This window comes from Mus pahari, chromosome 5 (genome assembly GCF_900095145.1).
Source record: "Mus pahari chromosome 5, PAHARI_EIJ_v1.1, whole genome shotgun sequence".
In the NCBI taxonomy this organism is placed as follows: Eukaryota; Metazoa; Chordata; class Mammalia; order Rodentia; family Muridae; genus Mus; species Mus pahari.
Window position 1 is genome coordinate 19,907,381 of NC_034594.1, and position 16,135 is coordinate 19,923,515.

At 45.7% G+C, this 16,135-nt stretch overlaps 1 protein-coding gene across 3 annotated transcripts in view; it reads left to right on the forward strand.

The window, feature by feature from the left end:
• Positions 1-16,135, forward strand: part of Npas2 (neuronal PAS domain protein 2) — a 172,298-nt gene that overhangs the window by 125,522 nt on the left and 30,641 nt on the right. For all 3 annotated transcript variants that reach the window (XM_029538656.1, XM_021198519.2, XM_029538654.1), the window contains exons 8-12: positions 7,706-7,824; positions 8,546-8,628; positions 9,331-9,437; positions 11,536-11,683; positions 14,061-14,145. In XM_029538656.1, the coding sequence (XP_029394516.1) occupies positions 7,706-7,824; positions 8,546-8,628; positions 9,331-9,437; positions 11,536-11,683; positions 14,061-14,145 (542 nt within the window). The remainder of the gene's footprint in view (positions 1-7,705; positions 7,825-8,545; positions 8,629-9,330; positions 9,438-11,535; positions 11,684-14,060; positions 14,146-16,135) is intronic.

Here is a 16,135-nt window from a genome sequence, read left to right on the forward strand (position 1 = left end):
GAGAGAGAGAGAGAGAGAGAGAGAGAGAGAGAGAGAGAGAGAGAGAGAGAGAGAGACCTTTGTCCTCACGCCTGAGATTATGCTTTCTCATGGGAGTTTTGGAACTCACCCGTTCACCTCTGTCTACCATCTCAGTTTAGTGGTCAGTATAAACACCAGCAGCTGACCAAAGACTTGAACAAAATGGAATTTTCCCTCTCCTTAATGTTTGCACATGGTGGTCATTCCTTAGGAGAGATGGCCATTGGTCCCCTTTTTCTAGGAAAAAGATATAAAGATTTATCCTATGTGTGTTGGGAAATGAGACAAGAAATTGGTCATTTTAGAAGGGTTCTTGTCCTGTCTGGCAAGGGCTCCTGAAGGATCCAGACTGGGCTAAGTGAGCATATGTCCCCACCAAGGACCCTGGCTAGCCGATAGCAGTGAGGTGGTCACTGTCCACAGCAGCCCTGTCTTCCTCTGCTCTATGTGTTGATCATTTCCAGAACATCGCCAAAATAAAAAGACTCTATTTGAACTATGTCTGTCACATAACAGATGTTTTCTACAAGGAGAGGCGAGGGGAGATTCTTCCTTTGGGCAAACACACTTTTCTAATTAAGTATGTGATCGGGAAGATCTTCTTGAGCTCCAATGCCACATCCACTTCCCTCCTGCTGCATGAGCAGAAAGACAACAGCTAAGAGGAATCTCCAGAACACGATGAACAGCTTTGCTTTAAGGGGCCGTAAGAAGCGGGTTCTACTCCTGACAGGTCTTTCCATGGAAGAAGAAAGCTGTCCTTGATTGGGCCTTCCCACAGCCTTGGACTTAAATGTGCATCTGGCTGAAACCCAGAACACAGCATTTCAAAAGTCACTGGTATGGTTCCAAATAGGTCACCCTCAGCAAACATTCCACCCTGGGCTTTCCAGAAACCACACACCAGAGTATAAAAGTCTCCTTGCCCTCATTTTACCCAGTTGCTTCTAACCACAGCACCAGATTGAAGCATTGGCAGAAGCCGGGGCCTTTTAGCTTCTAACTCTTGGATCCATGTGTCCCCTGGGATCTCTAGGTTGCCTGGCTTTGAGGTTGTTGCTTTTGTATTCTGTTTCTCCCGGTGCTAATTAACTAAGGTGTCTTGGTATAAGAGATCAAGACGCAGGCACACCAGAGCTCCCTGAATACAGAGGGGAGGGGTTGGAAACGTCTTATACAGAGTGTCTGGTCTGAGCACCACTGGCCTTTCAGAGCTGGCAGCAAAGTTTGTCCTCTTCTCAGCCAGGAAGCATGGACTCCTCCCTCAGTGGTGATCAGCTATCAGATTAGACAGCAGCAGCGTTCAGATCGTGGCGAATAAGAAGCTATTTCCCAAGGCCGTGTTCTCACACCATCATCTCGGCTCCATATTACAAAGGAGCTATGTGGAATTTATAGGCACACATTTATCAACTACATCTTTCTGCTCGATCTCATCTGGGATTCGAGAAACTTCATGCGCAATGCGCAAGATGGTCTATAATTTTAACTGAAAGCCTGTCAAAAATATCCAGACAGGATGAGGGCCTCAAGAGGAAGTCTACTTTCCTCGACATATGAAGAATTTACCCCTACCCACACTAATCCTCGGGGGGGGGAAGTCTTAACTCTGTTACCAAAGTCTTCTGGCCCTTTAAAAATCTCAGTGAATGCCAGGAAGTAGAAAAGATTTAAGTAAGACATACAGTTTCCCTTTAGTTCAGCAAACTGCCAACCTAGCCCTCTCATGGAGGCTCTTCTCTCGCTTGCCTTTCTGCTAAGCAGACCTGGCAGAAATAAAAAGAAGCCAAGCTTGATGCGAGCCATGGAGGCGGTGCTCGGGCTAGGATGTGGCAGAGTAAGCATGCGACTGTCTCCCAAGAACGTTGCTATCTGGCTGTTCAGAACACACCCAACAGAGCATGCTGCAAACCCTGACATCTTGCTGTTCAGAACAGACCTCATAGAGCAAGCTGCAAAGAAGAAAGCGTAGAGTCTGAAATCACTTAGCACTTCATTAGTGGGAGATGATGCCTCGTGAATGGACTGGAAAGTATTTACCCCTCAATGGCTCCACACCATAACTAAACACATAGTATTAACTGTCAAACTTAGGGGGTTAGGAGCCTCCTTCTGCTGAGCAACTCTCACCACCGACTGCTAAACCACGTCTTTCTAGATATCCATCGGCATCAGCTCTCATTTCTTTCAAGAAATGCCTGGAAAGTTAGCTCTTACATTCTGTGTGGACTCGTCATATGCCTTCTTACAGACGTTGCAAATAGCATATCAGCAGCTCATCCATGGAGAGTGTTTAGCTGACTGAACTGCTGGCCAAGTGGGACATGGTCAGGACATCTTTCTCCTTCTTTACTGCTAACTAACATTCACTGCTAGCTCTGATCCCCATGAGATAAGTTCCCTTCCACCTTGTCCATTACTGTAACTCATCTTGTGTCCTTATCATAACTGATAGATACTAACTTAGAAAAGCTCAGAGCTTGAGAACCTTTGGACCAAACATTTAAGTCCGAAGATCCAAAGCTGTGTCACCCAGCAACTCTCCAGGCAGGGTCCTCAGTTAGACGCTTCCACGGTTTGTTGACCCTTGATGCTGATAGAGCATGGAATTCCCAGCCGCCATCCTGCTGGGGCCTCCTTTGGAGCAGTGTTCATCCTTCAATAGGTAGGGTAGTGAGCTAGCCTGAATGCCCACGACTTCCAGAACCCTCCAACAGTGGCAGAGTGGAGGAACTGTAAAGGACAATCGACCCCAGAGTCCCCAAGTCTATGTGCCAGTTACTAGCGAAGACCAGAATGCTCCTTCCTGAACTGAGCCCTAAGCTCAGTTTGAGTGTGGAACAGATGTCCTCCCTGAGGGAGTCATCCAGAAAACCTGAGAAGCCACCAGGTGTAGTAGGACCCCTGTGCAGCACTGGAAGTGGGAAGTAAGACCCGACTTCGCCTGGGAAAGGCCAGCTTCCCCAGCCTTTGGCAAGGATAGCATCGGTTTTGAGTAAGCAGACTCTAGAAGGGAAATGGAGAGAGAGAGATAAACACTCCTCTATACCATGTGTGCCTCCAAGGTCTCTGGCCAACCAGAGAAAGCAGGGCTGTGCCGACAGCAAATCCTTCTGAGATGTAAGGAAGCCAGTAGTAATTAGATGTATTTTTTTCTATTATTTAAACCTAAATAGGTAATTGAATCCTTAATTAAGGGACTTTAAACTACCTTGGGATCTGAAGTGCCAGAGAGTTATTCTAAGTGCTAAATATGACTGTGCAGTATGCGTGTATGTGTTGCCTCTGGAATACATGAGAGCCTTATGCTTCAAGTAAAAAGTCATTTGACAGCTAACCAGCAGTGTGGAAGGGAGCTTCCTCTCCTTGGCCTCTACGCCCTCTTCACCTCTATTTAAAACATTCACCCTGCAGGCTGGAGAGATAGCTTACTGGGTAAGAGCACTGACTGCTCTTCTGAAGGTCCTGAGTTCAAATCCCAGCAACCACATGGTGGCTCACAACCACCCATAGTGAGATCTGACACCCTTTTCTGGTGCATCAGAAGTCAGCTACAGTGTACTTATGTATAATAATAAATGAATCTTTGGGCCAGAGCAAGCAGGGACTTGAGCGAGATGGGCGGACCGAAGTGAGCAGGGACAACCAGAGCAAGCAGGGGTTGACCAGAGCAAGCAGAGGTCCTAAAAATTCNATTCCCAACAACCACATGAAGGCTCACAACCATCTGTGTAGCTACAGTGTACTTACATACATAAAATAAATAAATCTTTAAAAATAAAAAAACAAAAACAAAACATTCACCCTGGTTCCTATCACTGTGGATCAGGTACTCAAGATGCCTCAGGCTTTGGGTAGGGAAAGCTTGTTTGGAAAAGCAGACACTCACTTTGGGGCCCAAGTGTAGGCTACCAGTAATGAAGGACCATCCTTGGCAAGGATTGACCGGGGGATAGGGAATGGGTCAGATTTTTACCTTTGAAGCCTTTAAAGTCATAAAAGTGCAGATAAAACTATTGGAAGGCGGACTGGAGAGATGGCTCAGCAGTTAAGAGCATCAACTGCTCTTCCAGAGGTCATGAGTTCAAATCCCAGCAACCACGTGGTGACTCACAACTATCCGTAATGAGATCAGACGCCCTCTTCTGGTGTGTTGGAAGACAGCTACAGTGTACTTACATATAACAATAAATAAATAAATCTTTGGGCCAGAATGAGCAGGGCTGGAGCGAGCAGAAGTCCTGAGTTCAATTCCCAGCAACCACATGATGACTCACAACCATCTATACTGTACTCATATACATATGTACTCATATACATAAAATAAATAAATCTTTAAAAAAAACAACTGTTGGAAGGCAGCCAGGCCAAGTGAAAAGTCTGCAGTATCCCACTGAATAACGCCATCTCTGCTGCTCTTGAGGAAGAAACATGTATTAGGTGGGGATTTCCCACTTCCCCATCTTCTGCCCCTTTCCACAGGAAATCAGGGAGAAGGTCCTCGCTGGCAGCTTGTGGGTTCAGCAGCCAAGGGGTAGCTCAAACCAGGTGCATCAGTAGAGGGAGAAGAAGGATGCCCCCCTTAAGTCCCTAGCGGGTCCTCAGAAATTTGCTTCTAAGGTCTCGGTATCCCAAAAAGAGTCAAGAGAATTTTATGAGGTAATTATCTGGCAGGGTAGTGTTTCTTCAATTCGAGCAGAGAGTATTTCACATCTGGGAAATTTTTAATGTCTTTTTTTATTACACAGATGTTCATGTCTGCAGACCTTCCCTATGTGGGATTGTTTCCCTTCCCCTTGATAAATCTCTTGACTCACCCCACACAATGAGCCTACAACCGTCTTAAGCCAGCTCCCAACAGATGTGAACACTCGAGATCACTACTTGCCATTTTACGTGCTTTGTGTTTGTGTTTGGAAACATTTATTAGTATTTATACGAGTAGATTCAGAGAATGAGTTTGGTAAAGTGAATTTATTCATGTCAGTGGAGAACAGACCGCATTATAGGATCATTTACAAACCTATAAATATAGAAAACAAAAAAAAAAATGATTGGAAAGCTAAACTATAATCCCAAGGATTTCATTTTAAACGCATTCGGTTTCCCTACGTTCCATATGCTTTTGGTTAAATTGGAAGGCATAATGATACTGAAATCTGTGAGTTTAGAAAGCACAGGTTAAATAGTCACTTGTCACTGTCCACTGGGGGGTTGTTCCCAGACACATTAGACACCAAGACCCATGGCTGGCTGGGTCCCTTGTATAAAACAATGTGGTATTCTCATAGCACCCACATACCCCATATATTTTAAATCATCTATAGCTGACTTTCAGTGCCTAGCACAATGTAAATGCTACATGCTTTTACTTAATTCCTTAGGAAACAATGATGTTGAAAAGATGTGTGTGTGTGTGTGTGTGTGTGTGTGTATACGTTCAATAAATATATAGTGGCCTTTTTTCAAATATATGGGGTCTATAGTTGGTCTATTTTGCAGATTCAGAAGTCACAGTAATAAAGAGCCAACTGTAACCAGTCATACTTTAAAAAAAAAAAAAAAAAAAAAAGGTTGTATGGTCCTCTATTCTAGAAATCCTTGATCCTGGCATATGGTTAGCCAGTGGAGCTCTGGAAAGTACCCATGCCTGAATTATGTGATCTGGACACAACCCAAGTGGCCAAACCAGAGGCTCTAGGGGAGCCAGACAGACACTGGAATTTGAGGATTCTGTGGATGTGCCAACTTGGTTATTTTCATATTTTACCGGGTTCTTTCCTCACCAAATTCAATCAAGATCATAGAATTTTTCTGGCCCAGAATGTCAGTTAGTGCTCCATAGTCACCCTGAAGAAAGTTCTGGTGGCCTCCAGGAAGTACTTCACTGATGCCAAGTTGTATCTTAGGGGGTGCACTGGGAGCCCAGTGTAAACACATTGATGGCCATGAATTAAACCCAAGCCCTTTACTCCCTGTGAACCTGGGCTCTGACAAAGACCAGTGGGTCTCTCACTCCGTTAGCTTCTCTCTGAGCGACTTTTCCAGGCCTCAGTCTCCTCAGAGCTGCTTAATACATGGTGGGTACCAACATTTAACACATTTCAGTGTGTCTGATTTAGAGTTTCAGAGTTGCTCGGTTGTCCTGTTGCTCTGTGGCCTTTGCTGGAGAGCATCATCATAGCTGGGAGCACAGAGCACACAGCACACATCAGAACAGAGCACAGAGCACACAGCACACACAGAGCACACAGCACACACAGAGCATAGAGCACACAGCACATGTCAGAGCAGAGCACACAGCACATGTCAGAACAGAGCACAGAGCACACAGCACACACAGAGCACACAGCACACACAGAGCATAGAGCACACAGCACATGTCAGAGCAGAGCACACAGCACANGTCAGAACAGAGCACAGAGCACACAGCACACACAGAGCACACAGCACACACAGAGCATAGAGCACACAGCACACGTCAGAGCAGAGCACAGAGCACACAGCACACGTCAGAGCAGAGCACAGAGCACACAGCACACATCAGAGCAGAGCACACAGCACACAGCGCACGTCAGAGCAGAGCACACAGCACACGTCAGAGCAGAGCACACAGCACACATCAGAGCAGAGCACACAGCACACAGCACACAGCACACAGCACACATCAGAGCAGAGCACACAGCACACACAGAGCACACAGCACACAGCACACGTCAGAGCAGAGCTGCTTAATAGGTGGCTGGAAGAGAGACAGTATGGATGAAATCAGAGTCTAACCATCTCTTCCAAAGGCAGAACCCCAGGAACCAAGGACATCCCACTAAGTGCCACCTCTCAGAGGTTCTACCACTTCTAGGCAGCACCAAACTGGAAACTGAGCCTTTACCACACAGGTGTTTGCAGGACATCCAAGTCCCAAGCCGTAACTACCTACATCCCAAGGACATCTTCTCAGGGACCCAGACTCTATGTCATTCCAGACTCCCTAAGATGAGGTCTGAGACAGATCCCTTCATGCATGAGAAGACACCACTTCTTTCCGTGGGACAATCTGTAGTGGAAACACTGCTGGACTATGAAATTTACCCTTAGAACATCAGCAGAAGTCAACCTCTAGACCTCCTCTTCTATAGACCGCAGTACTCAATCTGTGGGCCGTGACTCTCTGGAGGTCAAACAACCCTATTACAAGGATTGCACAAAAGATCTCCCACATACCAGATATTTACATTATGATTCATAACAGCAGTAAAATTACAGTTACAAAGTAAAAATGAGATAATTTTAGGGTTGGGGGTCACCCCAACATGAGGAACTGTGTTAAAGGGTCGACGACATTCCGAAGGTTGAGAGCCGCTGCCGTAGAAGGAGGCCTTGCATTATAGAGCAGTTTCTCCAACACAAAGGAAATTTTGAATAGCTTGTGGAAGTGAAGGTCAGTGGGGTATGGTGACTACTACCACGGACTGGATTCTCAGTTCAGCCTCTAGGAAGATGACCTAAGTCAAGTGCCTCCCTTTCCTTATTTGTGCCATGGGAGTAGCAAGTGTACCTTGATCATCAGGTTGTCATGAAAACAGAGCAAGTTAGGATACAAAAACTCCTGAAAGCAGGAAGTGTCGGGTAAGCGTTAGCTAGTGTCACAAGGCAGGACTAACTTGTGTGTCTTTCTCCATCTCAGTGCCTAGCCCCTCCTGTAATGGCTTTGACAACACCCTTTCAAGACCCTGCCGTGTGCCCCTAGGAAAGGACATCTGCTTCATCGCCACCGTGCGCCTGGCAACCCCGCAGTTCTTAAAGGCAAGTCCCTGACAGTGACGTCCATCGATGTCACCTTGACTACATGCCATTAATCATCCTTGTGGAAGAGAATAAAATTGCAGTAGAGTTAGTTTTATAAATTAGTTTTCGAAACTCTAAATGTCTAGTTTCTGTGCCTGCCCCCCCCCCAATGGCCCATCCCAAGCCCCAGGTTCCTGTGGATTGTTTGGTTTGAAGGAAGCACCCACTGCTGATAGTCCACAGAGATGTTGGTGGCTAACTGCAGGCTTCGCATGGTTGCGATACCATTGTGTGCTGAGTAGGCGTGGCTCAGGCTGTGAGTCAAGAAAAAAAAAAAAACACGAACATTGATTGTATTTCCCTTCTGTGGTCTCCACTCACATCTCTGGTACAAATGTGAATGGAATTAAATTAGTAATTCAGATTCTGATAAAAAGCCATCTCCACACGTTTGCCACAATTCCAGATAATGGGAAGGGGGAGGGGCAAGGCACTGTGGGGCTCCTAGGTCCTTTTCCCAGTTTGTAAAAGGAATAAAGGATCAGCTAATACGGAAATTAGCTACAGATGACAAATTTCGGTGCAGCACTATTTGGAGATTATCTCAGAACAGTACAGTTTTAATTTGTATTATCCATCCTTCCTTCCTTTTGAACCAACTTAGGGTGAGCATCTGGCACCCCAAGCAATGGTCTGCCTTTTTTTTTTTTTTCTTATTCTTCTTCCTTTTCCAACACAGGAAATGTGTGTAGCTGACGAACCTTTAGAGGAATTCACTTCGAGGCATAGCTTGGAATGGAAATTTTTATTTCTGGATCACAGGTTTGTGAGAGAAGAAAAACATATTTGAGTTGGGTCCTTTTCAAGTGGTGTTTGCATGAGCCAGGCTCCACTTGGGAGAATAAAGTCCAGCCTGGTCCATGACGGGGGAAGGACTCCTTGGCAGTAGGAACAGTTGTTCCCAGCTAAGGGGAAGGTCGGTACCCTGACATCCTTGTGCCTGTCTCACTTGTGATCGGGTCCTATGTTCAGAGTGATGCCTTAGCCCCAAGATTTCTTTGGGATGGTCCTAACTCAGGCCATTTCTAGTTCCCAATTGGCAAGAAACAAATGTGAGGAGAGAAATTCTCTGATTTCTTCCATCGCCCTTTGATCCTTCAACCTAATTCTACATCTTTCCTTCACGGCATCACAGCTGATGAATGTGTAACCACCCTTCCAAGCCCTTTAATTGGGGGCATTGGGCTGGATCAGTCTCCAGCTGTTTTAAATTCTTCAATATCTATAAGTTCTTATTATCATTCAGGCCAGGTTATCCCAAGGACTGGAGTGCCTATGCTGAACCAAATGGGTTCTTTTCAAGTAAAGGTTCTCTGGCCCTAACCGTTGTTACATTGTTATGTTACTGTTTTCCTGCCCCCTGGTTCTTGATAAAAGAGGCCTCCATGGGAATTAAGCTTGCAAACTGAGTGTTGCAACCAGTCTGTAAATTGTGCTTGAAGAGTTCCCAATGTCTCCCTGCAGAGCCCCTCCAATCATAGGATACCTGCCCTTTGAAGTACTCGGCACCTCAGGCTACGACTACTACCACATTGATGACCTGGAGCTCCTGGCCAGGTGCCACCAGCACCGTGAGTACCACTCACCTGCCCGACCAGGAGTCTTGTGTTTGCTTTTCAGGGGCCCAAACAGCAGGATTCTGTACCTCTGGAAGCCTGCTTGCCAGGGTGGACCGTAATCATGCAATAATCATGAGGACTACTGGAATTCGTTCCTACACTTAGCCCTATGGGTCCAACATGGAATTGATATTGTCCAGATCCCCAGCAACATCCCGCTATCATCCAGAAAGTCATGCTTATTAATCCTAATCAAAAAATTAAGGCAAGGCTAGACGTTCTATTAGGCTATGGAATGCACTTGAAAGATAAAATACCAAATGCTCTGCCTGCTCTTGAGCAGTCAGACATTGGTAGCAGACCACAAGGCTAAGGTTGATCTCCTGTCCTCCCGAAATCCAACATTCTCAAGGGACTGGCTTTGTAGCTTGACTTTCCCAGTAAACGTTCTTTTGGACGTTCACCCAAAAGATGCTCAGAACTGTGACCAGCATCTCCTGGCTGCCCTCCAGGGTGGGGTCTGCTGAGAAATCCCGAAGCAGATGACTTTGCAAGATGCTGCCGGTATGGAAGGGGTATTGCAGGACCTTGAGGGGATCGCAGGGCACCTCCAACACTGAGGGAAAAGGCAGAAAAGGCTCTGTGCCACAGAAAAGGGGAGCACTCCAGCAAGCATTTAGGGTAGGCCGCATGCCCTGGGAAAGCAATAATTACAAACTTTTACAAAGTTCTCATTCACAAGAAGAAACAACCACTCAGTCATTTTTGGCACCAATGCTCAGCTTTGAGTAAAAAACGGTTTCCATAACATTGAGCATAACGATGGTCCGTGGGCATTGGTCTTCAGTAGATGCCTTACCTATAGGAGCTGTTCGCACTTTCTTCTCTGTGCTGTTCTTGTTGACAGGAGCATGCTGGAATTGTGGCTGAGATTTGTTGGGATATAAAGTCCATCTTAACCTTCACCCCCTTGCTCCTCAAAATATAGCTTAGAAAGCCGCATAAGCACCAGATTAGCTTTAGTGTAAACTCTCGGGTTCCCTCCACCGGGGATCAGGGTTGGTATGCACATTCAGATAGGAGAAGCATGTCCGCTTTAAGCCTCTGGCTGCTTCTGACTCTTCTAGCATAGAGAAGCCTTTCAGGTTGAAGAGTTACACTGGGCATCTGTAAGACTTGCCCAGTGGTTCTGGCAAGATGCACTTGTTTTGTAGAGCCCACACTTCCATTTGCTAACCCTCCCTGCTCAGAACTACATCGTTTTGAGGCCACGGTTCCCTTTGCTAGCCCCACTTCCCTGAGTACGATTACTCACCATGGTCTTCATTACAAGATGCCAAATTGCGAGCCCTGTGGCAATAAAATCCAAATTGGTCTTCTTCCTCAGATCCATAATTTATCTGTCTGCCTCACGTGAGCTAATAAACCACGGGTGTGTATTCTGTCCTGGATACTCCCCTCCCCACAAGGAGCCATCTGCAGACAAAACTCCAGGCAGTTATGCAGCTGCAGGGAAGGCCTGGACTGTAGGCGGCCATGCCAGACTCTCTTCTAAAACGGTGTAGACTGAGACTCTACTGTGGACGACAGCTGGAGAGTCTGTCCATCGGTTGTCAGGTCTATTTTGGGTCCACTTCTCCCAGCGTCTGGATGCTCTCTCCTCTGCTCAGCTCTTGAAGTTCCAAAAGCTTTGTACCTCCAGCGGGAAGATGAGTCCCAAGAAAGCCAGGGCCTCCTTTTACTTAAGCCTCAGGAAAATCTATCCTCGTGTGCCATCATGTGAGGAAGAGCTCTTTAAGCCTTTGTGTAATCAGGAAAATACGGATCGTTGTGTTAGGAATTCTTCCATTTGACTGAATGTGACTAAGTCAAAGCATGTGCCTAGTAGGCGTGAGGCCCCAAACTCAATCCTCGGGTCCCCAAAACCCTCCCCTCCCAAGAGTATTAGATAGTATGGTAGTAGTCCCTTAAAGTATGATGCTACCAGGAAAATAAGCAGTATTTGGTGCGGTCTCCTACAATGTTTGAATTTTAGTTGTAAGTCTTGGGGGGAAAGGTCACTTTTACATTAGAGCGTATTACATACAGAGTCTGCTATTTCTCCTCCTAGTGATGCAATTTGGCAAAGGGAAGTCGTGTTATTACCGGTTTCTAACCAAAGGGCAGCAGTGGATTTGGTTGCAAACCCACTACTACATCACCTACCACCAATGGAACTCCAAGCCTGAGTTCATCGTATGCACGCACTCGGTGGTCAGGTACGGAATAGCCTGGGCCTCTGGGAGGTGTCTGGGAAGGTGGGTGAGGTTCCCCCAGGGATAGGGAAGGACCAGGGCCCACCTTAAGCACACCCTGTATGAAAGGAGAAATTCCTGCTGTCATCTGCAGCAAGCTGGATAGTCAGAGCTCAGCCCCGGCCCAGGTAGACCCCCTTTCCTCCAGGCCTGGATGGGAGTTTTCAGTCAAACCCCTTTGAAAGCTGCCAGGATATTACTTACTAAGTCCCTGCTTCAGTGACCTACTTACATATTTTCCCCCTCATCTCTCTCCAGCCCCCAGCTTTTCCTTGTTGCTGTTTTTGAGAGGAAAATTAAAATGTTGCCACCAAATAACTCAAACCCATACTTCTTTTTTGTTTTTCTTTAAGACATAAAATAAAATAAAATAAAATAAAATTAAATAAAAACCCTGCTGGCAACTGAGGTAGTATTAAAAGAACGTCTGGGCTGCCTGTAGGAAACTGGCCCTAGGGGTCCCTAGCAACCTTGGGGAGCCCTCAGTTCAGGATGGATAAGCAGGGAGTCAAAGAGTAACGATATATCCAGCACAGCATAGATGTATCCCACATGGGTTCCCAGCTCTCAGCGGTAAAGGGAAGTGGCCATTCACCCTCCATCCGAGCACAGACACCAAGACAATGAGCTGGCCTGAGGCTGGTTTAGAAGAGAGACTTTGTGCCCAGCACAGTGGTGTGCACCTATAATCCTAGCATGAGAAGCTGAGTCAGGAGGATCTCAAGTTTGAGGCCAGCCTGGGCTGAAGGTGAGACCATGTCTCTGAAAAAGAAATCTAATAAAATAATAAATAGCCCATCTTTCTATGAAGTAGATTTTACATCCACATATAACTAATCACTGATGGAAAATATTTTAAATTACATTCATATTAAAGATATACAAGCATTTTTTCTTCTCACTGTTTGTAAAGAGCACAGTGTAGCAGCTATGGGCAAAGCATTTACACTGTGTGTTAGAAGGAAACTACCTGTGTGTGAAGTCTGCAAGAGGGTGATGTGCAAATGCTACCCCGTTTTATATTAGGGACTTGAGCATCTGTAGAGGGTTAATATGCATGTGTATGTGTATGTGTATGCATGTATGTTCATATGCATATGTGCATATATATGTATGTATATGTGCACATGTGTATGTGTGTATATGTGTGTATATGTGTATTGTATATTGTGTATATGTATATTGTGTATGTGTATATGTGTGTATGCTTATATATGTATATGTATATGTGCATATATGTGTATATGTGTATGTGTATATGTGTATTGTGTATATGTGTATTATATATATATGTATATTGTGTATATGTGTGTATGCTTATATATGTATGTATATGTATATGTGCATATATGTGTATATGTGTATTGTGCATATGTGTATTGTGTATATGTATATTGTGTATATGTGTGTATACTTATATGTATGTATATGTATATGTGTATATGTGTATGTGTGTATATGTGTATGTATATATATGTGTTATATATACATATATGTATAACACATATGAAGATTGGCACACATCTCTGCATATATAAATGTATATTAATAGGAGGAGAATAGGGAAGCACTTTCAGCCATTGACCATCTCATTTTATCACAGCATGCACTCATGCTCAGACTCCCTCTTTGGTTCCCAGCCCATCCTCTTGGGTTTCTTCAGTCAGTGGCTTGTGGCCTCGTGGCCAGTAGTTGTCCATTGCCTCTCAGGCTGTGTCTTCTCCAGTAGGCTGCTCAGTCTCTAGGAGAGGGTGCCTGACACCCTGCTCTCTCCTCCCTCCCCAATTGTAGGAAGAAGCTAGGACTGGGAGAGCATGGGGACTGAACCAAGTAAATAAACAAGGGGTCAGACACTCCAGGGTCTCATCCCAGTGTCCTCCTAATCCTGCGGCTGCACCATGGGGTTACTTACAGTGGACAAGATGGGTCCCTAGATTCAGCAGTGGCCTGGGACTGTCTAGGGTTTGGGTTGTTTCTTTATATATACTGTCCATCATGAACATGTTTGAAGCACAGTTTTTAATTCTTTACAAGCATCAGCTTATCAACAACCAAAAGTCTATCTTAAAAGCTAACGTATCTGGAGATTTCAGGAGATGAAGGGATAGAATACAGTGGGGAGAGAGAAATAAACCCAGCCCGGAACTGGAAATAGCTGGAACATAATATTAGAAAGGCAATTAGGTAGGAATGAGACTCGGTCCTCTGAGCAGGTCACAGATGGGCTTCCTTGTGCCACACATTCTATGAGTAGGCTTTATATAGAATGCCCCATGTGTCCCCATGGGCATTGCCTTCCTGGAATGTCCCGGCTTCACAATGGGGTCTCTTTTCTGAGCAGTTACGCAGATGTTCGAGTGGAAAGGAGACAGGAGCTGGCTCTGGAAGACCCACCCACAGAGGCCATGCACCCCTCTGCACTGAAGGTGAGTTCATCCCTGCCCAGAGGGAAGGGCTAAGCATTGGCACCTCCCATGGGTTATTCTGATAGACACCAGGCTAGGAAGAATGGAGTCATCTGTACTAAGCACTCGCCGGAGACCCATAGCTCTCCCAATAGCCTGTGGGTGTTTGCTCATTTGCCTTCCAGGGTGGTCCCATGAGGTAGATGCTGTGTGCTCTCTTCCTTCCCTCCGATGAGCATGGAAGCATGGGTACCTGAGGACAGGCTTGTAAAACGCTGGCTCAGAAACAACCTCTGGACTCAAGGAATGGCTTGGCAACTTCCCAGCCTTCCAATGACGGCTATAAAAAGCCACAGATAGAGTGCCAGAGAGCAATTCCATCACCTACTAGAGTGTGGAACAATCCAAGGCCTACATCCCTCTCTTAGACTACGCTTTACTGTATTGCTTCCAATTATTAGCCTGTCCCCCCTGCACTTCCCGGCTTTGATCTTGCTTTGTGGTACTAGGAGTGCAATCCATGTGAAGCTACCGCCCCACCCCTCCCTGTAGTTTCTGACTCGGTGTCACGAGATTTTAGTTAGTAGCCACGGTGGCATCAGCTTTGTCAGGGAATGCCGATGTAAAAAGGATCCTTCAGTCTACAAATCCCACCGCCTCCTTCCTTTCCCTAACCCTTTGCAACAGCCTATCTATGATCAATAGAAACATCTGTCATCCCTTGTGGATGAACTAGGAGGAAGGGAAAATCACCCTCAAGGATCAGAGAGCCCTGTCTGCAGAGGCTCGCCTGATCTCTAAGTGTCCCCACACATCTTTACCTGAGTGGCTGCCATCACTTAGTGAAGTGTCTGCTTCCCAACATCGCACTCTGCCACATCATACTCGGCGTGTCGGGTCAGAGAATGGAATTCAGCTAGCGTTAGACAGGTGTTAGACACACCATAGATCAACCACAGAGTAGTATAATGTGTGTACCCATCAGCCAATCAGAAATTTGTCTCTCGGGTTTCTGTGTGAAAAGGTAACAACTCCCTTTGAAGTAAAACCTCTATGATGTTGCTTCTCATTCTGCGGTGATCTTGTCTGGGGGACATTTAATGCTTCACTGACTGACATGTCTGTGAAATGCAGATTCCATTGTTGGATGTGATATTCTGTGCTAGCAAAATGCCTATGAATGCCCCTCAGTGTGCATGCTCACTCCTGGGGCCAATTCTCCTGGCTGATCAGGAACATGTGATTCACTGTGGTATGGTGCAGTGACCCTTGGACCAGCCTTATCTAAGGAGATCGTCACTAAGCAAATGACATTTCCCACCACACATACAGGTGCATCCTGCCATTCTGTTTGACAGAAAGGATTGTAGGTCACACATCAGTCAACTCAGTCCTCTTTATGGGGGGGGCACACACACATATGCATGCACATTCATGTATACACACATACACACATGCATATTCATACTCACATACTTACACACACATATACACATGTATACACACTCACACACACACACATATTTACACTCACATAGATGTTTGCACATGTGCATGCATACACACACACACAAACATACACATCATGGTAGCAACCGATCTAAAGTCAGAACAACATGTGGACTCACATATGTGAAACTGAATACCCAAGTAAGTGGTCATTACACAGTGGGTACTGGTAATTTCTCCCTTCTGGGTTGCCACAGGACTTAGGAGAATAAACACTGTGTTTTGGCTTTAAAAAAAAATCAGAACCTATTTGCATACAATATGACTCTTAAGCCATAAAGGTTTGGAGCCTGTCCACCAAAGCTGCTTTCTCTCCCATCATATCTTGTTTGGGGTAGACACGACCTGGAAGCCAGGACCAGTTAAGAGTCTGATATCAAACAATGAGAGGCCATGGCTTTTTACCCATACAGAAAGCAAGTGTGCAAGGCAGTAAAGGAAGAACCTTGTGACGGCCCAGTGCCTTGTGTCTCGTCGCCATGTTAACAAGCCATCACTAGTT